The following is a 26776-nucleotide window of genomic DNA, read 5'->3' as shown; positions in this document are numbered from 1 at the left end:
ACTGACCCCCTGCTCACTCCCAGGGCTGCCCTGGCCCTTCAGGGAGGCTGTCGATGATGCAGGAGCAGTGTGGTCCCTCCTGCCACGGGGCCCATGAGCTCCTGCCGTCACACGTGCCCCTTGTCTGGGTAAACAGGATGGGTGTCAGGGTCAGCTACTCCCTCCCTTAGTCCTCCCACCCACTCTTCCCTGGGGGGTGGTTGGCCCGCCCAGTTCCCTGCTCCACGCCCAGTGCCTCCACATTCTCAGTGCCAGCTGCCCAAATGCTTGATGGCCACTCACAGGGGTGCACCAGGGATCCCCAGAACCACAGAACTCAACCAACCACCACTCCGGAGCTCCCAATGTCTCCCAGGTGGAGAAGAGTGTGGCACAATTCTCCTGTAGGTGGCAGAGTGCAAGCGAGGGCTGGGTGCAGGGAAGGTCCACTGAACCTAAGAAGGGACCTACTTCCCCATCTTGGTGGCCCTGACCTTGCTGGTGAGCTACCTTCCACCTGGCCCCTCTCCTTGCTCCTTTGGGGTCCTGCTTGCCCGTGAGCCCTGTTTCCTCAGCACTCCCATCCTACCACCCCCAGAAGACACCAACACCTATCTCCTCAGATGCTCCTATCCCCACCCTGCGCCCCAAATTCCTGGGGTTGGGCAACTGGGATACTTTGCATCCATCTCATCCTATTTCTCCCTCCCTTGCCCTCCCTGATGCCCAGCGCCCTCTCTGTTTCAACACAGCCTCTCACTCACAATTAAGCCTCATTACCCTATCGGTGGCTGGGCCCTGAGTCACTGGGGGAGGCGACTTGATCTGCCCAGCCCTGCTACCTTCTCCCAACCCACAGTATAAGGGGTAGTGACTGAGAGGAGGACTCTGGGAAGCAGGGGCCTCTGGGAAAGAAGAGAGAAGGCTGTGGGTCCAGAGGGAGGTAGAAGGAAGCAGAGCAAGGGACAGCAGAGGACACACAGACTTGAGGAAGGGGAAGGGGTGACAAGAAGTGGACGGGGTTGGAAAGAAGACCCTCAGCAGCAGGAAAGGGAACTGGGCAGAGATGAAGCTACAGGGGTCCCTGGCCTGCCTCCTGCTGGCCCTGTGTCTGGGCAGTGGGAAAGCTGGTCCTCTGCAGGGTGGAGGGCAGGGTGTTGGGGCAAATGCTGCCCAAGGGGTGGGAGATGCCATTAGCCAAGGAGTTGGGGAGGCTGTGGGCCAAGGAGCAGGCCAGGCAGCCAGCTCAGGAATCCAGGAGGCTGCTGGCCAAGGGGGTGGAGATGCAGCCAGTTCTGGAATCCAGGAGGCCATTGGCAAAGGGGCCAAAGAGGCAGCCAGCTCCGGAATCCAGGAGGCGTTTGGCCAAGGGCACGGAGGGGATGGTAGCTCTGGGCTTAGGGATGCCAGGGGCGATGCTTTCAGCCACAGGCTCGGGGAAGCAGCCCGCTCTCTGGAACACATGGGGAGTGAGGCTGGAGGCCAAGCTGAGGATGTCATTCGACGCGGACTAGATGCTGCCCACAACTCTGGGTCTTGGGTGAGTGGCTGGAAAGCCGTGCATGCAAATGGAAACCTGGGGGCAGCTGGGGCAAGAAACTTGGGGAATGGTTCAAAAGATGAACAGGTGGCTTCTTGATGTCTGTCTGGGGCAGTTTCCTTTGGCATCATGCCCTCTACTGCCATGGAATATTCTAGCTCTCTCTCCTTCCCTCTCTTCTCTCATCCTCTCTTTTCTCCCCTTCTCACCTCTCCTCTCCTCCTTTTTCTCCCTTCTCTCTTCTTTCCCCTTCCTCCTTCTCCTCTTCCTTCTTCTTCTCTCTCTCTCTCTCCTTCTCTCTTCTTGTTCTGGCTCCTCTCTAGGGCTTTCAGGGATGGCTAGACTAAGTGCAGGCATGCTGTCCTGTCCTTTCAGGGGTCATCTGGAGGCCATGGCATGTTTGGCTCTCAGGGTGGCCGGGGCAATCCTGGTCATCCAGGGACTCCCTGGAGTTCAGAAAGCAGCTATGGTACCAACTACGTGGGTAGCTCCATGGATCAGGGCAGCGATGGCAGTGCATTTAACTATGAGACCAACCCTCAGGTTAGGTCACCACCCCGCCCCACCCCCTCTCCTTGCCCCTGTCCATCACTTCTGATCCTCTGGATTACACAGTCACTCTCCACTGCCCCCCCCCCCCCCCGCAGGGAGCTGTGGCCCAGCCTGGCTATGGGTCAGTGAGAGGCAGCAACCAAAATTCAGGGGTAAGAGGGACATCTAGGTGCACGTGACAGAATAAGGGAGGGACAAGGAGGGGGAGGAGGGAGGGTAGGAATGGGGGTCCCAGGTGTGGAAGAAGGGAAGGAAGCTCTGGGAGAGGAGAGGGCAGAGGGAAGGAAGCCAGGCTGCAATACAGCAGAGAGGTCTGGTCTGGGGAGGTGGCTTTGACAGATGCCTCTGACCTTAGGGGTCCCCTTCTCTCTGCAGTGTACCAATGCCCCACCATCAGGCTCCCATGAAAGTTCCAGCAACTCTGGGGTAAGAGGACGTGTGGCCTGTGATTCAGCCCTGGGAAGACCGGGAGGCTCTGTCCTTAGACAGGACCAGGGATAAGCTGAGCTAGGAGCAAGGGGAGGAGGGATACACCCTGGTGTCCCTGGTCTTAGTCCTTGCTCTGTTCTCCTCCTGCCTCTCAGGAAAGCAGTGGCAGCCAGGGCAGCAGCAGCCATGGGAGCAGTGGCAGCCATGGGAGCAGCGGCGGCAGCAGTGGCCATGGTGGCAGTGGTGGCAGCAGCCATGGTAGCAGTGGCGGCAGTGACCACAGTGGCAGCAGTAGTCATGGTGGCAGTAGCCATGGGAGCAGCACTGGCAGCCGGGTGAGTTTTGCTCCTTGAGATGGGGTGAGGGTCCCAGTGGTTCCCTGAGCTGCTGCAGCCTGGGTGGGGGGTCTCAATGGCAGCTGTCATCTTGAGGTTCCTTCAGCCTTCATTCCCCACTTTCCAAGTCCCAGTGTCCCTTACACAGGTACGCTGAGTTCCTACGTTCCTTTCCCTCCACTCTCATGGGGAGAAAGGTTTGGCTACTGGCCAATCTTTACTCATGGCCTGCTTGTAGAGCCAAGTAGAGCTGGGGGTGGCAAAAGGAAGAGAGGTGGGCATATGGCCCTTCCCAGCACAAGAAGGCTGAAGAGAAGGAGTACTGTGAGTTCAAGAATGGCCAGCCGGAGCTATAGATTCTGTCTCAGAAAACAACAACAAAAGATACTTGTTTGGGATACTTCCAGGAGTATGGGCTGAGGGCTGCCCCACGGAGACTTGCGGACAGCTGTGGTGTAGACAACACCAATCCGCCAATCAGTATGGTGCCCATACTGCTGCCTACCCTGCAGAAGATGGTGTGAGGGCCAGGAGGGGCCTGGCGGGGAGAGTGCCTGAGTCAGGGCCACACAGGCTTCCTTGGGCCTATATGTGGTATGGGGATGTAGCTCAGTTGATAAAGTGCTGGCCTAACATGCAGGAAACCCTGGGTTCAATCTCCAGTACTGCATAAACCAAGCATAGTGGGAAATACTTATAATCCTAGCACTCGGTAAGTAGAGGCAAGAGGTTTGATCAGGATTTCAAGATCTTCCTCAGGTACAATAGATTTTGAGGCCTGCCTGGGCTACATGAGACCCTGTCTCAAAAAAAAAGAGGTAAGTGAAAAGGCCCTGCTAATGGAGCAAGTGTCTTTAAGGTGTGGCCCCTGACCGATACCATTTTATCCTCCATTTAGGACATAGAAACTTCTAATTTTGATGAAGGCTACTCAGTGTCCAGGGTAAGGAGTCTAGCTACCCCTCCAACTTCTTTCCTTTTAGGAGAGGGTGAGGAAGAGTTAATGCTCAACAAACCCTAGCCTGCCCCTAGTAGCAGGATGGCAGGTGTGTGCATGCACATGTGTGTGAAGGGGTGTGTGTGTGTGTGTAGAGGTGGTGGTGGAGGTAGCAGCTCAGATTCCCTAAGTCACTGCACATTTCCAAAAACTCTGGGCCACATCTAACCCTCAATTTCCCCCAGCAATCAGTTGGCCAAAGATGGGGGAAAGGAATGGGATGTTGGAGAGAATGCTGCGGACTCCCGATTCCCCATGAACGTGCTTTCAAGACAGCATGTGGACTCTTTCTTCCTTGCAGGGAACCAGTTCAGGCAGCAGAGGTGGAAGTGGTGGCGGAAACAAACCTGAGGTCAGTGGTCAGGGCGTGCACACAGCACAGCTCCTGAAGAGTGGGGTCAGCAGCCTGGTGCCCCGGGGAGTGTGGGCTCTGTGGAAATAAGGAAGGCTGCTGCCTCAGGTGGCGTTGCTGCCCTTTGGGGATTGGGGTTGGTGTCTGAGAAGGGACTGAGAAAAATCTCCCTTCTTTCCATAGTGTGACAACCCAGGGAATGATTCTCGCATGTCTGGAGGATCTAGAAGTCAGGTGAGAGCCCAACTCATGTGTGTTTCACCATCACCGGGACTAAACCTCCCTCCAGCTCATCCCCCCCCCCAGCCCACACTTTAGAAGAAACAAACTAAACATGGGTCCGTGAAAAAATATACCAGGTCTCCAAAGTAATAGTGGAGAATGTCTCCCTCTTTGTGATTCTGAGGATGGAACCCAGAACCTTGCACATGCTAAGCAAGTGCTCTACCATTGAGCCATGCCCCAGCCCCTCACTGTGGATTCTAGACAAGTGCTCTACCACTGAGCCACAATCCCAGCCTCTCACTGTGGATTCTAGACAAGTGCTCTACCCCTGACCCAAGTCTCCAGCTCAGCTCTGCCATGGAGCTACAAATGATCCTATTTTTTAAAAAAATTTTATTTATTTATTTGCAAGGAGAGATAGAGATAGAGAGGAGAGACAGAGACAGAGAGAGAATGGGCACACCAGGATCTCTAGCCACTGCAAATGAACTCCAGATGCATGTACCACTTGTGCATCTGGCTTATATGAGTCCTGGAGAATCAAACGTAGGTCCTTTGGCTTTGCAGGCAAACGCCTTAACTGCTAAGCCATATCTCCAGCCCAAATTATCCTGTTTTTACATTAAAAAATTTATTTATTTATTTTGTTACTCACGTGTGTTTATGTGTATGTGCATGGGTAACGTGTATGTGTGAGTACCTAATGCACTATGTGGTGTATGTACACACCTGTGGTACCACACGCTCACCTGTGGTCGTCTGTGTGAAACATCAGGTGTCCCACTCCATTACTCTCTTGCCTGGCCTCGTTTTGAGCCAAAGTCTCTCTTTTCACTGTTTCTGGTGCTGGTGGGCCTTGGTTCTCTGTTCTCCTATGGGACTGAGGTTACTGGCATGTGTGGCAACATCCAGCTGTTTTATGTGGATCTGGAGATTTGAACTCAGGCAGTTTCGGGCACCATCAGAGTCTCAGTCTGGTCTAAGAAGGGCACTTAACCACTGACCCATCTCTCTACCCCACATTTAAAACGAAAAATAATTATTTGTATGTGTGTATGGGCCTCTTGACACTGTAAACAAACACTAGGCCCTTGTGTCGTTGGGGAATCGAATCCTGGACATCAGGCTTTGAGAGCAAGTGCCTCTAACAGAGCAATATTCCCAGCCCCATGTTTTTACATTTTTATTTTTTGAGACGGAGCCTCACAGTGCAGCACATGCTGGCTGCCAACTCACAGAGATCCTGTTGTCTTAGTTTCATGATTGCTGAGATTACAGGCGTGCACAATGAAGCCTAGCTTCTTTTTATTGACAACTTCCATGATTGTGAACATTATTCCATGGTAATACCCTCCCTCCTCCCCACTTTCCCCTTTGAAACTCCACTCTCCATCATATCTCCTCCCCATCTCAATCAGTCTCTCTTTTATTTTGATGTCATGATCTTTTCCTCCTGTTATGATGGTCTTGTGTAGGTAGTGTCAGGCACTGTGGGGTCATGGATATCCAGGCCATTTTAAGTCTGGAGGAGCACGTTATACAGAGTCCTACCCTTCCTTTGGCTCTTACATTCTTTCCGCCACCTCTTCCACAATGGACGCTGAGACTTGGAAAGTATGATAGAAATTTAGAGATTTTTCCGTGCTGAGCACTCCTCTCTCCCTTCTTCTCAGCACCATGGTGCCGTCTGAGTCATCCCAAGGTCACTGTTATCTTAAAAGAGAAGCTTCTCTAACCAAAAGTGAGAGTATTCTTTTTTTTTTTTTTTTTTTTTCTTTTAAGGTAGGGACTTGCTGTAGCCCAGACTGACCTGGAATTCACTATGTAGTTTCAGGCTGGCCTTGAACTCACTGTCAATCTCCTACCTCTGCCTCCCTAATACTAGGGTTAAAGGTGTATGCCACCATGCCTGATATATTTTTTAAAGTATTTAAAATATTTTATTTTTGTTTATTTATTTGATATATATATAGAGAGAGGGAGAGAAAAGGAGAATGGGGATGCCAGGGCCTCTAGCCACTGCAGACAAACTCCAGATGCATGCACCACCTTGTGCATCTGGCTTATGTGGGCTCTGGATAACTGAACCTGGGTCCTTCGGCTTTGCACGCAAGTGAACCACTAAGTCATTTCTTCAGCCCTCTTTCTACTTTTTATACTGAGATGGGCTCACTGAGTTGCCCAGGCTGGCCTTGAACTTATTTTATAGAACAGGTAGGACTTGAACTCTGATTGCAAACTCTTTAGTGATATGTTTTGTTCTACACCCAGATGAGCTGAAGTATTCTACATCAGCCAGTTCTATTTTATTTTTGGTTTTTATTATATTTATTTATTTGAGAGTGAAAGAGAGAGAAGGAGGCAGATAGATAGAGAGAGAGAGAATGGGTGTGCCAGGCCTCCAGCCACTGCAAATGAACTCCAGACTCATGTGCCCAACTTGTGTATCTGATTAACATGTGTCCTGGGGAATCAAGCATCTAACCGGGGTCCTTAGGCTTCACAGGCAAGTGCTTAACCACTAAGCAATCTCTCCAGCCCTATTTTATTTTTTGTTTTGCTTTTATTTATTTGTTTTTGTTTTTTAAAAGCCGGGCAAAAAGCCAGGTGTGGTAGCGCATGCCTTTAATCCTAGCACTTGGGAGGTAGAGGTAGGAGGATTGCCATGAGTTCAAGGCCACCCTGAAAGTACAGAGTGAATCCCAGGTCAGCCTGGGCTAGAGTGAGACCCTACCTCGAAAAACCAAAAACAAAAATTTTTAAAAAATATATATTTATTTGAGAGAGGGAGGGAAGGAGAGAGGAAGAGGTAGTTATATAGAGAGAATAGGTACACAGGGCTCCCAGTCACTGCAAACAAACCCCAAATACATATGTACCTGGCTTACTTGGGCCTTGGGGAATTGAATTGGGTGTTTAGGTTTCACAGGCAATCTCCTTAACCGCTAAGCCATCTCTCCAGCCTGTTTATTTATTTTTTGAGATGAGATCTCACTTTGTAGCCTAGGCTGGCCTCAAACTGTCTCAGCCTTCTGAAGGCTGACACTATAGTTGTGTACCACCACGCCCATTCCCATACCTGTCTGAATTAGAGACTTAATGACCCAAATGTCCCATCCACGTCCAGTGGACAGAATTCAGTGGACCCTGGCAGAGGAGCGTTGAGGACTGTACGTGTCCTCCCAGTTATTCTGGACTCTCAGCATTAGGGCTAGTGCAGGTTATCATGCTGGCTGAGTGAGTGTGACATTCCTGTCCACACCTAGAGGTCTTGTGCAAATGCAGGTCCTGAACGAGCAGGCCTGGGTGGGGCTGGGTTACCGCATTTCTCACTCAGTCCACGGAGGCTGAGGCTGCCTAGTCCTGGGGCTCAGCAGCGGGGTGAGGTGGAGGGAGGTGGGGGTGGTGGGTGGGGCTGAGTGGAGCTGGCTCTCTGAAACTCTCCTCATTTTTACAGTGTTTGTAGGGATCCACGGGTTTTAAGAAAAGTCATTTCAGCTTGTAGCTTTTATTTGTAGGGCTTCTTTTTTTTCTTTTCTTTTTTTGTTTTTTCGAGGTAGGGTCTCACTCTAGCCCAGTCTGACCTGGAATTCACTATGGAGTCTCAGGGTGGCCTCGAACTCACAGTAATCTTCCTATCTCTGACTGGACTCTAGGCAGCTTGCACAAGTGAAGTTAAGATAACAATGTGCTCCATAAACACAAGTGAGTGGAGCTAGAAGGAGGCTGGAATGAGGTCTGCCCACATGAGAAGGTGGAGTTACCTGGAGAGAAAGAGCTCTATTATGCTCCCATCTCCATCTCCTGATTCCAGAAGTCTCTCTTCTGTACCATGCCTTCCTGCCCTCTCCTCTTCCCTGACTTCTGAACTCTCTGTCTCTCCAGGAAACCAGAGAGAGCAGTCACCTCCTTGGGCGTGAGCAATCAGGCAATCAGGTGAGCCAGGGGACAGCCAGGGTGGCTTTGGCAGAGGGGACGAGAGTGTGCAATGCCAAAGGGGAAAATCTGTATTTCCTTTCTTCTTTGGATCAATGCTGGGTGACAATTAGAAAGGGGATCCGTCTGGTTAATTTAGTGAGTCCTTGTGTCTAAGTAAAAAGTTAAAAGTAGGGTTGAGAATGGTAGAGTGCTTTCCTAGCACATACCAGGGAGGGGCTGGAGACGTGGCTCAGCGGTAGTATAGTGAGGCTCTAGTTTCAATACTTAGCACAGAAAAAAAAAAAAAAAGTCAAGGAAATCTTTTTTTTTTTTTGAGGTAGTGTCTCACACTTGCTCAGGCTGACCTAGAATTCACTATGTAGTCTCAGAGTGGCCTTAAACTCACAGCAATCCTCCTACCTCTGCCTCCCAAGTTCTGGGATTAAAGGTGCGTGCCACCACGCCTGGCAAGGAAATATATCTTTTAAAAAATTTAAATTTACTCTGGAGGGGGAAAGGAGGAGAACATGGGCACATCAGGGTCTCTTAGCCACTGCAAATGAACTCCAGACACATATGCCACTTTGTGCACCTGGATCTATGTGGGTTCTGCAGAATCGAACCAAAGCTGACAGGTTTTGTAAGCAAGTGTCTTTAGTAGCTGAGCACCCAGAATATATCTTTAAAAATATATCTTTAAAAAAATTGTATGGGCTGCAGAGATGGCTTAGCAGTTAAGGAATTTGCCTGCAAAGTCAAAGGAGCCATGTTCAATTCCCCAGGGCCAGATTCCACGTGAGCCAGATGCACAAGATGGCGCATGTGTCTGGAGTTCATTTGCAGGGGCTGGAGGGCCTGTGCACCCATTTCTTCTCTCCTTCTGTATCTGCCTCTCTCTCTCTCTCTCAAATAAATAAATAAAATAAAAATATTTAAAAAGAAAAGCAAGCCACATGTGGTGGCACATGCCTTTAATCCCAGCACTTGGGAGGCAGAGGTAGGAGGATTGCTGTGAGTTTGAGGCCAGCCTGGAACTTTCAGCTTGAACTAAAGTGAGACCCTATCCCAAAAAACAAAAACCAATCAAGCAAAAATAGTTGTCATTACTAAGCCAATGTTGATGCCGAGCTTTGGGTATGAGAATGGGCTTGCAAACCCAGCCTCATGTGTGCAGCTCAGAGGAGCCAGTTAATGCCTTTGAGCCCGGGCTTCCATGTGTAAGAAAGGGCTGGGCAATCCGGCTTGCTAACTTCCCTCCGTTACTAGAGTTTCCTACATCATCACTAGACAAGGTGGTGTAGGGCCCAGGCACAGACAGAGAACCTGAGGCCACCTCTGAGAAAATGAAGTCCTTTCTTTCACACAGTGTTCAGGAGTATTAGCGACTGTCATCAACAGTGATGTTGGAGGGTGAAAGGAGAGGGTGGCAGCAAGGGCACAAATGTGGCAGCTGGGCCTCGTGGCACATGACTGTTATCCTAGCACTCTGCTGGCTGAGGCAAGAGGATCATTGCAAGCCCAAGGCTGGTCCGGGTACACCGTGAAGGCCTGTCTTACGAAATCCATCTCAGTCATTCTGGAGAGATGGCTCTTTGCAGACAGAGAGGCGGCTTTTGATCAGATGCAGGACAAAGAAGAGACAAGGCTGAGAGTGCAGGACAGAAGCTGGAGCAGTGGCGGAAACAAGTAGTCCAGGGACTGGTTGAGAGATGCTTGACAGGGTACGTAAGCCTCAAACATCAGGCTCCTTTCCTCCACCCAGGGTCCAGGGTCCAGTGGGGACAGTGGAAGAAATGAAGCTGTCAGTGGACTCAATACTATGGTGAGTGGAGGCCTTACTCCACTGTGGGCTGGGACTGGGGTGTTGCATCTGCTGCCTCTTGGCTCACACAGTAAGCTCTTAACCTATCTCCCTTTTGCATTGGTTCCATAGAACTCGGAGGCATCTTCCATGCCCTTCAACTTTGACAGTTTCTGGGAGGTAAGTGCTACAAGACTGCTCTACTTGCTCTTTGGAAAACCAACCCCAGGCTCTTGGTCCCTTCTTTATACCAACAGAAAGCTATAACCCTATCCTGGCCCAAGGCCTGAATCCATTTCATCATGATCTGACTTAGATATTTCCTTTTGTTCCCGCTACAGAATTTTAAATCCAAGCTGGGTTTCATTAACTGGGATGCCTTTAACAAGGTAAGGGCCGGAAGGCCATGCTGTACTGGTTGTAGAGGGGAGCTAGTACTCTGTGGTACAGCTGGGGCACAGTAATGATGACCATTCAGGAGGGTTTTAGGGTAACATTCAAACCAAAGTCCGACAACAAACACAGCCAGCAGAGACGTGAAAAGAGAGGGAGAATTTGGGGACTGCTGGAGCTGGGAATGAGCAGAGGGGATGGGCCCTTTTAAGCAGGTCCCGAACCTCGGTTTCTCCTTTAGACCTGGAACGTTTAGGAAAGAGTAAGATCTAGGCATGGTGGGTGCAGGCTTCTCCTCCTAACTACTTGGGAGACCAAGGCAGTAAGTTGGCAAGTTCAAGGCCAGCCTGGGCTAGAGTGAGTTCATAGGCAGCCTGGGCAAGGTAGGAACAGCCTGTCTTGCAGTATATAGGTATATATATACACACATATAAGCATGCTTTAATGGTAGGGCACTTGCCTATTATGTACGAGGGACTGGGCTCCATCTCCAGCACCACAAAACTAGGGAAGACCAGATTAAGTAGATGTGTTCCTAGAGAATAATGTACTGAATGAGGCTAAAAGACTACATGAAGACTGTTGTACCCAGACAGACAGGAAAAAGGGCAGGTACAGCTGCCAGGTGCCTCATGTGCAATAAGCACTGGTTGGGGCTCTCTATATGCCCAATATCAGAACATAGTTGGGGCCCAGAATCCCTCTCCTTTTCCTCTTTGTCCCACTCCTCCCTCCTACAGGATCTCTTCACCACATGCCAGGCTGGTTTGATACCATAATAGATGGACTGTAGGAAAGACAAAGAACATCCAGATAAATTTCCCAGGCAGAAACTGAGATGGGGCCATGAAAACGCCAGGAAGGAGCTCTACTGATGAGCCACACCCCCAGCCCACCACTGTTGGATTCTATACAAGTGCTCTACCACTGAGCCATGTCCCCAGCCCCTCACTGTGGAATCTAGACAAGTGCTCTACCTCTGAGCCATGCCCCCAGCCCCTCACTGTGGAATCTAGACAAGAGCTCTACCTCTGAGCCACACCCCCAGACCCTCACTGTGGATTCTAGATAGGTGCTCTACCACTGAGCCACGCCCCCAGCCCCTCACTGTGGATTCTAGACAAGTGCTCTACCTCTGAGCCATGCCCCCAGACCCTCACTGTGGATTCTAGATAGGTGCTCTACCACTGAGCCACGCCCCCAGCCCCTCACTGTGGATTCTAGACAAGTGCTCTACCTCTGAGCCATGCCCCCAGCCCCTCACTGTGGATTCTAGACAAGAGCTCTACCACTGAGCCACGCCCCCAGCCCCTCACTGTGGATTCTAGACAAGTGCTCTACCTCTGAGCCATGCCCCCAGCCCCTCACTGTGGATTCTAGACAAGTGCTCTACCACTGAGCCATGCCCCCAGCCCCTCACTGTGGATTCTAGACAAGTGCTCTACCACTGAGCCATGCCCCCAGCCCCTCACTGTGAATCCTAGACAAGTGCTCTATCACTGAGCCACGCCCCCAGCCCCTCACTGTGGATTCTAGACAAGTGCTGTACCTCTGAGCCATGCCCAGCCCCTCACTGTGGGTTCTAGACAAGTGCTCTACCTCTGAGCCACGCCCCCAGCCCCTCACTGTGGATTCTAGACAAGTGCTCTACCACTGAGCCACACTCTAGCCTCTCACTGTGGATCCTAGACAAGTGTTCTACCTCTGAGCTAGGCCCCCAGACCCTCACTGTGGATTCTAGATAAGTGCTCTACCACTGAGCCACACTCCCAGCCCCTCACTGTGGATTCTAGACAAGTGCTCTACCACTGAGCCAGGCCTCCAGCCCCTCACTGTGGATTCTAGACAAGTGCTCTACCTCTGAGCCACGCCCCCAGCCCCTCACTGTGGATTCTAGACAAGTGCTCTACCTCTGAGCCACACCCACAGCCCTCACTTTGGATTCCAGTTAAGTGCTCTACCACTGAGCCACACTCCCAGCCCCTCACTTTGGATTCTAGACAAGTGCTCTACCACTGAGCCACACCCTCAGCCCCTCACTGTGGATTCTAGACAAGTTTTCTACCACTGAGCCACGCCCCTAGCCCCTTCTTGGTGGATTCCAGGCAAGGGAGCCACATCTCCAGCTCCATTTTGTTTTTGTTTTTTTTTGAGGTAGGGTTTCATTCTAGTCCAGGCTGACCTGGAATTCACTATCTAGTCTCAGGGAGGCCTCCAACTCACAGCGACTTCCTTACCTCTGCCTCCTGAATGCTGGGATTAAAGGCGTGTGCCGCCTGGCCAGACCTATTTTTTAACTTTTTATTTTGAGATAGGATATCACTAACTTGCTCAGGCTGGCCTCACTCAATTATGTAGCCCAGGTTGGCCGTGAACTCAGGATCTTCCTGAGCAATTGAGGAGATAGGCCGGAGCTAGCAGGCTTGGCAAGTTAGGGTTTATTAAGAAAACAAGACAGCAGGACGTGGTGGCGCACACCTTTAATCCCAGCACTTAGGAGGCAGAGGTGGGAGGATTGCTGTGAGTTCAAGGCCACCCTGAGACTACATAGTGAATTCCAGGTCAGCCTGAGTTGGAGTTAAACCCTACTTCGAAAAAAAAGGGGGGGGGGAACAAGAGTGCATACTCAAATTATGGGTGTGGTCATGGAAGCAATCTTAAAACATTTGTATTTATTTATTGGAGACAGAGAGAAAATGAGTGAATATGGGTATACCAGGGCCTCCTTTCACTACAAATGAACTCTGGACGCATGTGTCACTTTGTGCATCTGGCTTTACATGGGTACTGAGGAATCAAACCAGGGCCACCAGGCTTTACAAGCAAGGCTCTTTACTGGGCCATCTCCCTAGCTCCAAAAACATTTTTTTTAAAGAAAAAGAATATGAATTATTTGCCAAAGCTTAAAAATTTGGAGACTTTACGTAATGATTTAGATATCTGGCTTCTCTTGAAAAATTTGGCAACCCTGGGTCCTCTTTTCCATGGGATAATGAATGACAAGTTAGGGCTGGATGGAGTCTTTCTTTCTTTCTTTCTTTCTTTCTTTCTTTCTTTCTTTCTTTCTTTCTTTCTTTCTCTCTCTCCCTTTCTTTCATTCATTCTTTTTTTTTTTTTTTTCCTGTGGGTCCTTGCTTTCCAGGGACCACACTATCCCTGCTCATCAGACATTCAAGCCATCAGACTAGCCTCTGTAAACAGTTGAGGATTTTTTTTTTAAACAAAGATTTTATTTATTTGAGACAGATAAGAGGCAGATAGAGAGAAAGAGTGGGGCCTCCAGCCACTGCAAACAAACTCCAGACACATGCGCCATCTTGTGCATCAGGCTTAGGTGGGTCCTGGGGAATCAAACCTGGGTCCTTTGGCTTTGCAGGTAAGTGCCTTAACTGCAAGCCATCTCTCTAGTCCCCAGTTGAAGTTTTGATCTCTAGCCCAAGACAGTTGACAGGCAGAATCATCCAGACCTCAGGAACAATAAAGACTACCCTCCTGGCCATGAGGTATAGCGAGAGACAGAGAGAGAGAGAGAGAGAGAGAGAGAGAGAGAGAGAGAGAGAGAGAAAGAAAGAAGCAAACCCCCAGTCTTGTTTGAATGAACCAAATAAACTCTCAATTTTATTGAGATGGGATCTCCCTATGTAGCTCAGGCTAGCCTTGAACTCCCTTTGTAGCCCAGGGAAGCTTCAATTCCTCAGTCCTTCTGTGTCAGCCTCCTGAGTCCTGGGATGCAGGTGTGCACTTCCACACCCTGTTTAGACTTCTCTGTTTTACAGAGAACAACTTCTGGTAGGGGCGAGCGTCCTTGCTGCGGATCTTGGGGAACTGAGAGTCTGATAAGGAGCAGGGGTGGACACAGATGGGCACTTTCCAGAGGGTTAGGACAGATGGCCAAATGTTTTGACCATCTGGGGCAGAGTAGTTAGGTAGGATTCATAGGGAGTAGACTCCAAAGGGGCAGTTCAGGAGAAAGAGGGGCAGGCAGAGCTGGCCAGGTCTTTCTCAGTGGGTAAGGGAGCTGAGGGCAGCCCATGGGTGAGTCCATGGTGAAGGGCTGTGTGCATTATTCCTGCTGCAGGCTTGTCAAGCCCAAGCTGGGACATTTGGAGTTGTCTGGATGACAATGGTGGGCTTAAAAGATCCCTGCAGATTTCTAGGGCAGGGGTCCCTACTCCCCGACCTTTACTTATTGCTCCCCAGCAGTCCCCACGCCTCAAGCTTCATCTTAGAACCCATTTTTTTGATCAGGACAAGGGGAGCAAACCGTGACTTCCAGACAAGGAACTTCCAGCTGGATGGGAGTCCCCACCTCCTTTGTTAAAACGCACTCCCTCCCCTAAGTCTCATGCCTCACCCTGGAAATAAACCTTAGCTCACCCCACACTGTTGGTCTCCGTTCCTTTCTTCCGTCTCTACGGGGTGTGTGTGTGGGGTGTGGTTGGCAGATACACTGGTGCTGATGTGAAAAGGTGGGAAACCATGGGGCAGGTGCTGGCCCCAAGGGCTTGGCCACAATGATGTGTCAAGGCGAGGAACTGGGAGAGCACAGTGCTGGGGGCGGGTGGGCTGCCTCATGGATCAGATCCCTCAGACCTGTGTCCATAATGACTTCCAGTGACCTCTCCATGCCTTAGTCGCAATGCAGCTCTGAAGGCGTCAAGATGGCAGAGGCCAGGCGTAGTGAGCAGTGGCCTGATCCCTGCTAACGTGCCCCACCTTTCCTCCACAGGGTCGTGCCCCGCCCCCCAGCACCCGAGCCTTGCTCTACTTCCGCCGACTCTGGGAGGTAGGAGAATTCCCACTTTTCAAAGACCTGGGGATCCTGGTCACCTTGTTTCTCCTCAACTCCAAAACACTTGCTACACACAAAAAATTCTTTTCTTTCTTTCTCTCTTTTTCGTTCTTTTTTCTTTTTTGCATTCTAGGCAAATGCTCCATTCACTGAGCCTTCTTTTTTTTGGGGGGGGGTGTTTATTATTATTATTTTAGACAGGGTCTCACTTTGAATTTGCTATATAACTAAGGCAGGCTCTGAACTCACAATCTTCCTTCCGTAGCCTCCTGAGTGCTAGGATGCCAGGCATGTGGCACTGCACCTGACCCCCTTTGCTCATCTCTGAGATAGGCCATCTAATCTAAATCTTATCACCAACCCGATCTGAAACTCAAGCACCTTCAATCCCCAAGTGTTTACCGTCTTCAACCCCAAGCCCCACCCCGCCTGGCAAGCCTACTCGCCCGCCTGGGGCCCTGCCCTGCGTGCCATCACTTCCCACTCTGACTTCTGGCTCCTCAGACACCACTCATCTCTCCTTCTCCCTCTAGGATTTCAAACGCAGGACTCCTTTCTTCAACTGGAAAGAAATTGAGGTAAGTGGGTAAGGCAAGACGTCTCACTTCAGGATGAGGAAGCTCACCGGTGTTCTTGCTGAGAGAAGACACCGTCCTTGCTTGCTGCATGTAACCTGAGTGGGGTGGGGTGGGTGGGGTGGAGCGAAGCTGTGAGTCATGGAAGGAGTGGGGTAGAAGGGACTCCCTAGTATAAAAGCACAGGGCTGCAGGCTTGGGGACTCCACTGGAAGAGAACCGTGAAGTCAGCCACTGTGTCCACTTGAGTGCTGATCCTGCTGGACTTGTCCTGACTTGGGGGCAGTCACAGCTGGGTGGGTACTGAGGGACAGCACATGGAGGGGGGCCACAGCATGGGGGAAAGGAAGGGACTGGCGCTAGGGTCCCCTCCAAAGTGCTGGAAAGGGGAGTGCAGGGAGGGAAGTTGATGGGAAACTGGAGGGTTAGCACAAGTTCAGGCAGGTGCAGAAGGGTTGGGGAGTTGGTCTCAGGGAGGAGAGCAGGGAGGCTTCGCCCTGCCGAAAGTCACAACTCGATGCTGTATGGCTGGTGGTGTTGGGAAACAAAACCTTTGGCCACTGAGGCAAGGGCTAAGCAGACAGGCCAGGCGTGTGTGGCTGGACAGGTGGGGTCACGCAAGAGGAGGTTGAGTGAGGCCTTATGGCTGAGTGTCACCATATAGGACCAGGGTTGGCACAATCCAAGTTTTCAAGAAAAGCTAGAAACCTAATTAAAAATTTATTTTAATTATTTCTATTTATTTATTTGAAATGAGAGGGAAAGAGAGATGGAGGGAGGGAGAGAGGAGAGAGAGAGAGAGAGAGAAGGCCTCTAGCCATTGCAACTGAACTCCAGATGCATGCTCCACCTTGTGCATCTGGCTTCATGTGGGTCCTGAGGAATCAAACCTGGGCCTTTTGGCTTTGTAGGCAAGCACCTTAACCACTAAGCCATCTCTCCAGCCTTAGAAATCCATTTTTTTTTTTCCGAGGTAGGGTCTTACTCTAGCCCAGGCTGACATGGACTTCACTATGTAGCCTCAGGGTGGCCTTGAACTCACAGCAATCCTCCTATATTTGCCTCCCAAGTGTTGGGATTAAAGGTGTGCGCCACCATGCCTGGCTAGAAATCTAATTTTTAATTCATTTCAACTAATTTAATTAAAAAAATAACAAAAAAAAAATTACCAAATCTAAAGTCCAGATACCTGTGAATGGCCAGTTTGTGACCTCAGTGTCAAAGCTGGGTTAAGACTCAGTGCCAGAGGATGGCCAACTGTCTCCACAGTAGAGCACCTGCCTGGAACCCCCTGGTGAGGGGCTGCCTGCCTAGCCTGAGCAAGGCCTAAATTTAATCCCTAGAATCTCAGGGAGAGCGAGAGAGAAAAAAGACTCAGTGTCAGATATGGCAAAAGCTGTAATGCGTACCTGAGGAGCATTTACATGGCTTTATCTGTTTGTTTCCTTCTCACCCTTGCTGGAAGCAAACCTAATTGCTTAGCTCCAAGAACCTCATCAAGAATAGCACTGGAGAGCTGGAGAGATGGCTCAATGGTTAAAGGCGCTTGCTTGCAAAGCCTGACAGCCTGAGTTTAATTCCCCAGTACTCACATAAAGCCAGATGCACAAACTGGTGCATGTGTCGAGTTTGTTTGCACTGGCAAGAGGCCCTGGTGTGCCCATTCTCTCTTTTTTTTCTCTTTGCTTGCGAAGCAATGACATTTTTGTTTAAAAAGGATAGCATTAAAAATAGCATTGGTATTCTAGGATTAAGAGCCTACAAAGAAGCAGCAGGGGCTGGTCCAGGCGATGGGCAGCTGAGGGACCTGTGTGGGCTCAATTCCTTTATCCTGCTAGCACCATCCTAGGCCAGCGTTGCCAACACTCTGGCCCTTTGTGGGTAGAGGTATTGGTGTTGCCCAATCAGGTTCTTCGTCACTTCCCAGCCCCGAGCGTGGACGTCTGTGCCCTGCATCTGTCTAGGCTGTCAGCACCTCTAGTCCCACCACACTTCTCATAGACCTTCACAGGGGAGGCCTGGGTGAGGTGTTGGGGCTCCTGAAGGAGTCAGAGCTGAGGCAGTGTAATGTTCTGGAAGGCTGGCATGGCCTGAGGGACCAGGGAGATGTTGACCCTGTCTCCTGTCTCCCTCCTAGGCTGTAGATGTGTCATCGCTGCAAAAGAGGGCAGGTGGCGCCGATCAGGTGGGTCTCCTCTGTCCTCAGCCCCCCTTGGAAGTCCTTCCCAGCCCTGTTGTCTAGGCTGACCAATCTGACATTCTCTTTCCCCTCCTGTCTGATAGTTTTTCCAGCCTGGTGCAGAAAGACAAGAGGTGGTAGCTGTCACTTCCAAGGCAAGATATCTCCCACTGACCACCTGACTTACACTCCAGCCCTTCTTTTGGTCTCCTATCCTCATCTCCCAGGTCACACTTAGAAGTGGGGAGAGGCAGGGAAGGGGGAGACTGGTTCTGTGGGGTAGAAAATCAGACACGTGACAGGGTGGGTTCTGGCTGGCTGCAGGCGTCTGTGAAAGAAAACCCGTATCATGGCAGGGGCTTTAGGAAATGTATGCTCCGGGCAGGGAGGTGGGGTGCTTATTATACAGCAAAGCACCTCTGTCCCTTCTTCACCTCCCCATTCCCGTGATGCCTTGTTCCTACAGAACAATTACAACCAGCAGGTGTACCCTACAGCTCACAACTGGCAGTACTATGTCAAGACCCCTGCGAAGGTGAGTCCGGTAAGGCTCTGCATGGGTGGGGAGAGCAAAGAGGCTTATAGCAGGGTCTCCTCCATCACTGGGAAAGTCAGCCCTCCACACTCCTTTTTAAAAAAATATGCTTTATTTATTTATTTGAGAGAGAGAGAGAGAGAGAGCAAGCCAGGGCCTCCAGCCATTGCAAATGAATTCCAGACACATGCGCCCCTTGCGTATCTAGCTTATGTGGATCTTGGAGAATAGAACCAGGATCTTGGCTTTGCAGGCAAACGCTTTGACCGCTAAGCCATCTCTCCAGCCTAACACTCCTTTGTTTGTTTGTGTGTGTGTTGGGTGGGGGGGGAGAGGAAGAGAATTGGCACTCCAGGGCCTCCAGTTGCTGCAGTTGAACTCCAGACGTGTGCACCATCTTGTATGCATGTGTGGACCTTGTGTGCTTGTGTCACCTTCTGTGTCTGGCTTATGTAGGATCTGGAGAGTCGAACATGGGTCTGTGGGCTTCGCAGGCAAGTGCTTAAACTGCTAAGCCTTCTCTCTAGCCTTCCCATACTCCTTTGTAAGTGAGCTTTGCTATTTGAGGCAAGCTTGGAAATGGAGGCAGAAAGGTTCCACATTCTGCACAGCTGCCCTCTCAGAAGATGCTGAGAACAGCCTTGGTGTGGAAAAGGAAAGGAAACAAGATGCTTGGAGATGAGTTGATTGGAACACATCACATTTACCAGGTTCCCTTTGGGGGAATAGGCAGGGCAGAGGAAGTTAATCCAGGAATTCTGGGTTGGTGGGAAACTAAATGTTTCATACAGCAAAGGACAGATAAAATAGAAATACCTGAAGGGGCTAGGAGTGTGGCTCAGTGGTAGAATACTTGTCTAGCAAGTGCAAGGCCCTGAGCTCCATTTCCAGCACCACAACAAAGAAAGTCATCATATATTATCAGGGAAAGAATATACTAGCCGGGCATGGTGGCACATGCCTTTAATCCCAGCACTCGGGAGGTAGAGGTAGGAGGATTGCCATGAGTTTGAGGCTACCCTGAGATTACAGAGTGAATTCCAGGTCAGCCTGAGCTAGAGTGAGACCCTACCTTGAAAAAGCAAAAAAAAAAAAAAAAAAAAAAAAAAAAAAAGAATATACTAGAAACTACTTAGACTGACAAAACCCAGGCCAGAGATTTCCTTCCATCTCTTAGAACAACAAAGCCCCTGGAGAGAGAACCTTCCAGTAAGATTCTATTAAAAATGCCAGGCCTGGTTTCCCAGTAATCTTAGCTACATGGGAGACTGAAGCAGAAAGTTCACAAATTCCAGTCCTGCCTGGGCTTCAGAGTGAGTTCAAGCCTGGGCTGTGTAGCTTAATGAAACCCTCTCTCAAAATGAAAAGTAAACAGGGCTGGAGAGATAACTTAGTGGTTAAGGCACTTGCCTACAAAGCCAAAGGATCCTGGTTTGAATTCCCAGGACCCATGTAAGCCAGATATACAAGGTATTGCATGTATCTGGAGTTTGTCTGCAGTAGCTGGAGGCCGTGGTGCACCCATTCTCTTTCTATCTACCTCTTTCTCTCACTTTCTCAAATAAATAAATAAAAAATGTTAAAAATAAAGTAAACTAAGGGCTGGGGGTCTAGGTGGTAGAATGCTTGCCAGTATGTTTAGATAAGAGCTGAGAGAAAAAGAGAGAAGCTATTGCTGAGGAAAAGGATGTGCAGATAAAGTTACCACCACCTGTGGGTGCCACCTGGCCACGTCCTGTGGCTGACTTGTATCCCCCAACAGGTAGAAGGGATCCCCTCTTCCTTCCCCTCCCCATGGTCCCTGTGTGCTCAGGGACCATGGTCAGTATCGTCTTGGATGAAATGCGTTAGAGTAGTGTGTCTGCTATGTGATGCCACAGTTAGACTCAAGGGCTTTGGAGGAATACTAGCCTGCACCTGACCCTGCAACAGAACCTTGGGGAACCTAAGGCCAAGGGAGCCACCATGACCCTGCGTAACTTTCTCTGGTCTCTCTGCAGGGAGGAGTGACGCCTTCATCCTCGGTGAGTATGGGGGCCCAGAAAACCTGACTGAGGACAGGAGAGGCCTGAGGCTGGAGAGGGTGGAGGGACAGTGCAACGCCGATTCAGCCATTCTCCTTGTCCCACAGGCTTCCCGGGCACAGCCTGGCTTGCTGCAGTGGCTGAAATTTTGGTAGGTGAGTGTCAGAGCAGACCATGCAGAGGCCACACATGGGGAGTGCAGGCTGTTCCCTCTGAAGCAGGCTGGGGCCTGGGTGCTGCCTTGAACCTCAGTGAGGTTTCCTCTGGGTGGCTGCTGTCAAGGGACTAAGGAGGGGCAGGTTGCTTTGGCCCAGGACATGTGGAAAGCGCATGTGAGTGGGTGAGTGCAGAACAAGGGCTGAACAGCCAGCCCATGCGGGGCACATCTGGTATGCTGGGTGACGGACAGGGAACACGATGGGAATGGTCTGGGGCACTTGTAGAGAAGTGAGCATTCCAGAGCAAAGCTTCAAAGGAAGATAGAGTTGGAATCTGAATAGAAGTGTGTTTCTTTTTCATTTTGTCTTTTATCAATCTTTTTTTATTTTAGAGAGAGAGCAAGAAAGAGGGAGAGATAGATAGATAGAGAGAGAGAGAGACAGAGACAGAGAGAATGAGCACACACCAGGGCCTTCAGCCGTTGCACACGAACTTCAGACACGTATGCTCCCTTGTGTGCACGTGCGACATTGTGTATGTGCATCCGTGTGCGTCTGGCTTACATAGGATCTGGAGATTTGAACACGAGTTCTTAGGCTTCACAGGCAGCACCTTAACTGCTGAGCCATCTCTCCAACACTGTATTTTTTTTTTTTTTTTTGCTTGTTTGCTTGGAGGAAGGGGCTCACTCTAGCCCAGGCTGACCTGGAACTCATTCTATAGTCCCAGGCTGGCCTCAAATTTACGGTGATCCTCCTATCTCTGCCTCCCAAGTGCTGGGATTAAAGGTATGCACCACCATGCCTGGCTTGTTTTGTATTTTAAGATAGTATCTTACTGTGTAGCATAGGCTGGCCTCCAACTCAAGATCTTCCTGCCTCAGCCTCCCAAGTGCTGGGATTATAGGTCTGTGCCACTAAGCCTGGCCTGGGAATTTGTTTTAGGTGGAGTCAAAAGCAAGGAGACTGAAAGTGGAACAGGTTGGACATCTAGGGAGACATTGGAACAGGACAGGATGTCCATTCCAGGAAGATTTAGGAGTGGCCACATTCTGTCATTTATTTTTTCTCTTTTTTTTCCCCTAGAAAATTCCTTCCAGTCACTGCTTGAGACCCCACGAACACAGGTCTTCAGGGGGCTTGTCCATGCTTCCACATAGTCCTTTCTGCCATGGCAGGACTGCCTGGGCACCAGCACCCCCACCTTCTCACCCAGGGACCTGGTTGTCCCTTCTTAGTTTCCTTCCATCCTGTTGTGGTGACTCGGGGACCAACAGCCTCATCAGATGAACCAGCCACCACTTTCTTCATGTTCCCCTTTTGTGACCTGAGGTCACTGTGACGATTTTGCAGTAGGACCTTCCTACTTTTGAGTTTTTCTGTAGAAATAAAAGATGAATCTTGTTTCCCTGAGATTTCTTGAATGATTTCTTTTCTTAACATTTTAATTTAATTTTATTATTTGTGTGTGTGTGTGTGTGTGAGAGAGAGAGAGAGAGAGAGAGAGAGAGAGAGAGAGCAAGAGAAAGAGAGAGCAAGAGCAAGAGCAAGAATGAGAGCGAGTGAGAGAGTGTACCAGGGCCTCTAGCCACCGTAAATGAACTCCAGACACATGCACCACCTTGTGCATCTGGTTTTACATGGGAACTAGGGAATTGAACCTGGGTCCTTAGGCTTTGCTGGTTAGCACCCTAACTGCTGAGCAATTTCTCTAGCCGCTGAATGAATTCTTTAAAAAATTTTTTTTGTTTATTTTTATTTATTTATTTGAAAGTGACAGACAGAGAAAGAGGTAGAGAGAGAGAGAGAGAGATAATGGGCACACCAGGGCCTCCAGCCCCTGCAAACAAACTCCAGATGCATGCGCCCCCTTGTGCATTTGGCTAATGTGGGTCCTGGGGAATAGAGCCTTGGACCTGGGTCCTTAGACTTCACAGGCAAGCGCTTAACCGCTAAGCCATCTCTCCAGCCCACTGAATGAATTCTTTACTACTGTACTGATGGCCTGATGTGGGAGGATGGAAGGAAGGGCAGGAGAGAGCCTTTCTCCCGAGTATGGTGTAAAGCCTGGTTGGCTGGAAAGAGATGAGACCTGGGTTTCAGTTTGGTATCACAACAAGCAGGTAGCTGATCTTATCATGCTTCAATTTCTCCATCTGCAAAAACTAATCTTTGGAGGATAGTGTGAGGGAGCTATGTAAATTTATTTATTTATTTATTTATTTATTTTAAAATTTTTATTAGCATTTTCCATGATTACAAAAAAAATCCCATGGTAATTCCCTCCCTCCCCCCCACTTTCCCCTTTGAAATTTCATTCTCTATCATGTTACCTCCCCATCACAATTATTATATTTACATATATACAATATCAATTTATTAAGTACCCTCCTCCCTTCCTTTCTCTTCCCTTTATGTCTCCTTTTTAATTTACTGGCCTCTGCTACTAAGTATTTTCATTCTCACGCAGAAGCCCAATCATCTGTAGCTAGTATCCACATATGAGAGAGAACATGTGGCGCTTGGCTTTCTGGGCCTGGGTTACCTCACTTAGTATAATCCAGTTTCTCCATCTGCAAAAACTAATCTTTGGAGGATCGTGGGAGGGAGCTATGTAAATTTTTTAAAATATTTATTTATTTAAGAGAGAGAAAGAGAGAATGGGCATGCCAGGGCCTCTAGCCACTACATATGAACTCCAGACACATGTGCCCCCTTGTGCACCTGGTTTACATGGGCCCTGGGGAATCGAACCCAGGTCCTTAGGCTTTGCAGGCCAATGCTGTAATCATTAAGCCATTTCCCCAGTCCCTACCCCCCTTTTTTTTTTTTGAGGTAGAGTCTCACTCTAGCTCAGGCTGACCTGGAATTCACTCTGTATTCTCAGGGTTGTCTTGGACTCATGGCCATCCTTCTACTTCTGCCTCCCAAGTGCTGGGATTAAAGGTGTGTGCCACCATGCCCGGCGAGCTATGTAAATTTTAATAAAGTCTTTTAAAAATATTTTTATTTATTTACTTGAGAGAGAAAGAGAGGAAGAGAGAGAGGGAGAATGGGCACACCAAGGCCTCCACCCACTGCAAGTGAACTACAGACACATGTGCCACCTTGTGCCACTCACCAGCCCTTAATAATGTTTTTTAATTAAAAGGACCCACCATGAACAAGTTTCATAAATGTCAGTATTTTCTGTTTTTTTCTAGGCGGGGTCTTACTGTAGCCCAGGCTGACCTAGAACTCACTCTATAGTCCCAGGCTGACCTAGAACTCACTCTATAGTCCCAGGCTGGCCTTGAACTCATGGCAATCCTCCCATTTGTGCCTCCTAAGTGTTGGGATTAAAGGTGTGCACCACCATGCCTGACTTTGTTGTCAGTGTTTCTAAATAGTCCATTTAGTTCTTCTGATTTATTTGTGTGTGTGCGTATGTGGTGGGGGGGGGAGTGCGCACAACAGGGCCTCTTGCTGCCAAAGAACACCAAGTGCTTGTGCCGGGGTGCTTATACAGGAGGCTTGGGAAGGGAACCCTGGGCCAGCAGGATTTGCAAGCTAGCACCTTTAACAACAGAGGTATCTTCCAAGCCCCCCAAAAGTCAATTTAAACCCCTGCTTCACACATACAGAAAAAGTCAATTTATTTTTATTTTCTTCTTTTTATTGACAACTTCCATAATTGTAGACGATTGGTATTTCTCCCCCCCCACTTTCCCCTTTGAAACTCCATTCTCCATCATATCCCCTCCCCCTCTCAACCAGTCTCTCTTTCTCTCTTTTATTTTGATGTCATCACCTTTTCCTCCTATTATGATGGTCTTTTGTAGGTAGTATCAGGCACCACGAGGTCATGGATATCCAGGCCATTTTGCGTTTGGAGGAGCACGTTGTAAGGAGTCCTACCCTTTCTTTGGCTCTTACATTCTTTCCACCACCTCTTCCGCAACGGGCCCTGAGCCTTGGTGTGATAGAGATATTTCAGTGTTGAGTAATCCTCTGTCACTTCTCAATTTTTATTTTATTTTTTTTTAACAAGGGTATTTATTTGTTTGCATGTATGGGTGTGCCAGGGCCTCTTGCTGCCACAAAGGAATGTCAACTGTTTGTGCCACTTTTTGTGTGTGGCTTTATGAGGGTGAATGAGAAATTGAACCTGGGCCAGCAGGCTTTGCAAGCAAGCACCTTTAACCACTAAGCTATTTCCCAGCCTCTCCAACAAAGTCAATTTAAACAATTTAAAGAATCCTCTTTAGTACTCCACACTGGAGCCAGTTAATATTTTTTTTTGCAACTTGACTATACAGTTGCTGACATTCTGAAATCGCATATAACAGGGTGCAGCTTATTGGGATCCTGTGATTCATTTCATGATATGAAGTTTATACTGCTTAGTATTAGGAACAAAAGCTTTGCCTACCTTATATCTGCACTGAGCTCTGAGCAGCCAAGTGTTGGGTTGGCCCGAAAGGAAAGCAAACCGGGCAACGGGCAACGGTTCACTTCAGGAGGTTGGAGAAGGAGGCTGTTGGGAATGAGAACGTCGGCCCTGGCGGTGGGGGAGGGGGGCACAGGGAGAGGCCAGAGTCCTGCAAGGGCTCCAGTCTGGTGAGGGGAGCAGTTCGGGAGATGGGGGTCTCGGCCATTACCTTATCTCCCCAGCTGCTCTGAGCTTCCAGGGCACAGGGGAAGGGAGGCAGGAACCTCCGCTCCAGAACTGTACCTCTGAGAGGCGGGAGGAGCCCCAGCTTATCCCAAGCAGAGGCGCGCTTGGGGCAGGGCCAGGGAGAGCTGAGCGTCGCTTAGATGGTACAGCGTGCCCAAGTTCAGGAGCCTCCCCCACCATTGTGTCCCTCGGGCATCCTTTCCGGGGAACAGGAGGTTAAAGGAAGACGTGAAACAGGCTGCCAGCTGAGTGCCCGCCCTCCCAGACCATAAATTCACTAGGGCAGGGTCACTGTTCGCCGTTGTGCCATCCCCCTACGGTCTCAGAGGACGAACCAGTGACAGAAACCTGCCTCCAAAGGCCTCGGAGAGCCAGCTCGTTGGAGCCCGCTCCCTGGGAGGAAGGTCCTGTCTGCTGCCTTGCTCTTCCGCCCCTTCTGGTTCCCGGCTTGCGGCTGATGGATCCTTCCTCCACAGGCCAACGTGCAGGAAGGGCCTTGCGGAGCCTCCTTGCGGCCACAGGGAGGCGGGCGCGGGCCTCTTGCAGAACACCCGGCCCTCTGGGACCGAGAGAAGCCGCTGGTGGGCGCTGAGCTCTCAGGCCAGACCCGAGCCTCCCCCCCGCTCCCCGGCGCCCCTCTTTTCTTTTATTTCCAGTACTGAAGGCTGAACCTAAGGCCTTGCATATGCTAGGCAAGAGCTCTATCGCTGAGCTACATCCCTAGCTGCCTTTTTGCGTGTGTAAGTGTGTGTGCACATGTGTATATGCGTTTGTGTGTGCGTGCGTGCGTGTGTGTAGGCCAGATGCCAATGTCAGGTGTTTTCCTCAGTTGCTTTCCGCCTTATTTTCTTTCTTTTTTTTTTTTTGTGATAGGGTCTCACTAGCCCAGGTTGACATGAAACTCACCCTGTAGTCCCAGGCTGGTCTGTAACTCACAGTGATCTTCCTACCTCTGCCTCCCGAGTGCTGAGAGCAAAGGTGTGCACCACCATGCCTGGTATCCACCTTATTTTCTGTGACAGGATCTCACACTGAACCCAGAGCTCACCAATTTGACTAGACTAGCTAGCTAGCAAGTCCTAAGGGTTCTTATGTATCTGCCAACCCTGTGCTGGGATGACAGGCATATGTCACCACGGCTGGCCTTTGTGTGGGTAGTAGGGATATGAACTTAGGTCTTGATGTTTGTGTGGCAAACACTTTATTCACCGAGCTACTCTTTATTTTGAGACATGGTCTCTCAGTCAGTTGATCAGGCTGGCCTTGAATTCACTCTGTGGTCCAGGTAAGACGTGAACTTGCAGTCTTCCTGTCTCAGCTTTCTAAATAGCTGGG

At 49.8% G+C, this 26776-nt stretch overlaps 2 protein-coding genes and 1 long non-coding RNA gene across 5 annotated transcripts in view; 2 read left to right on the top strand and 1 right to left on the bottom strand.

Annotated features, from left to right (window-relative positions):
* Positions 1 to 25899, bottom strand: part of Gapdhs (glyceraldehyde-3-phosphate dehydrogenase, spermatogenic) — a 66755-nt gene extending 40856 nt beyond the window's left edge. The window contains exons 1-2 of one of the 3 annotated variants that reach the window (XM_045154918.1): positions 25425 to 25899; positions 25196 to 25300 (exon numbers count right to left, since the gene is read on the bottom strand). The gene's annotated coding sequence lies outside the window, so the exon portion shown is untranslated. Of the gene's footprint in view, positions 1 to 25195 lie in introns of all 3 variants that reach the window. The other 2 variants (XM_045154920.1, XM_045154917.1) reach the window with 2 other exon arrangements.
* On the top strand, positions 984 to 14806 carry Dmkn (dermokine). Its single transcript, XM_045154916.1, has 13 exons — positions 984 to 1519; positions 1895 to 2062; positions 2167 to 2223; positions 2447 to 2497; positions 2656 to 2835; positions 3734 to 3778; positions 4134 to 4184; positions 4368 to 4418; positions 8295 to 8345; positions 10090 to 10149; positions 10261 to 10308; positions 10470 to 10517; positions 14770 to 14806. The coding sequence occupies exons 1-13, from the start codon at positions 1046 to 1048 to the stop codon at positions 14788 to 14790; spliced, it is 1305 nt and encodes a 434-aa protein (XP_045010851.1). The 5' UTR covers positions 984 to 1045; the 3' UTR covers positions 14791 to 14806.
* Positions 18549 to 22197, top strand: LOC123462191. Its single transcript, XR_006638147.1, has 4 exons — positions 18549 to 18602; positions 20603 to 20626; positions 20734 to 20781; positions 21871 to 22197. It is a non-coding gene; the product is annotated as an uncharacterized LOC123462191 (long non-coding RNA).
* Positions 25900 to 26776: the final 877 nt, after the last annotated feature.

This window comes from Jaculus jaculus, chromosome 7 (genome assembly GCF_020740685.1).
Source record: "Jaculus jaculus isolate mJacJac1 chromosome 7, mJacJac1.mat.Y.cur, whole genome shotgun sequence".
NCBI classification, from domain to species: domain Eukaryota; kingdom Metazoa; phylum Chordata; class Mammalia; order Rodentia; family Dipodidae; genus Jaculus; species Jaculus jaculus.
Note: the sequence above shows the minus strand (reverse complement) of the source record. Positions and strands in the feature narration are given on the sequence as shown.

What these genes read in the sequence shown, in the direction of transcription:
- Dmkn (XM_045154916.1), top strand. Translation starts at nt 1,046, where the DNA reads ATGAAGCTACAGGGGTCCCTGGCCTGCCTCCTGCTGGCCCTGTGTCTG. An exon ending in GTGGCGGAAACAAACCTGAG is followed by an intron (nt 4,185 to 4,367) that starts GTCAGTGGTCAG and finishes TTCTTTCCATAG; the next exon opens with TGTGACAACCCAGGGAATGA. An exon ending in GTGAGCAATCAGGCAATCAG is followed by an intron (nt 8,346 to 10,089) that starts GTGAGCCAGGGG and finishes TCCTCCACCCAG; the next exon opens with GGTCCAGGGTCCAGTGGGGA.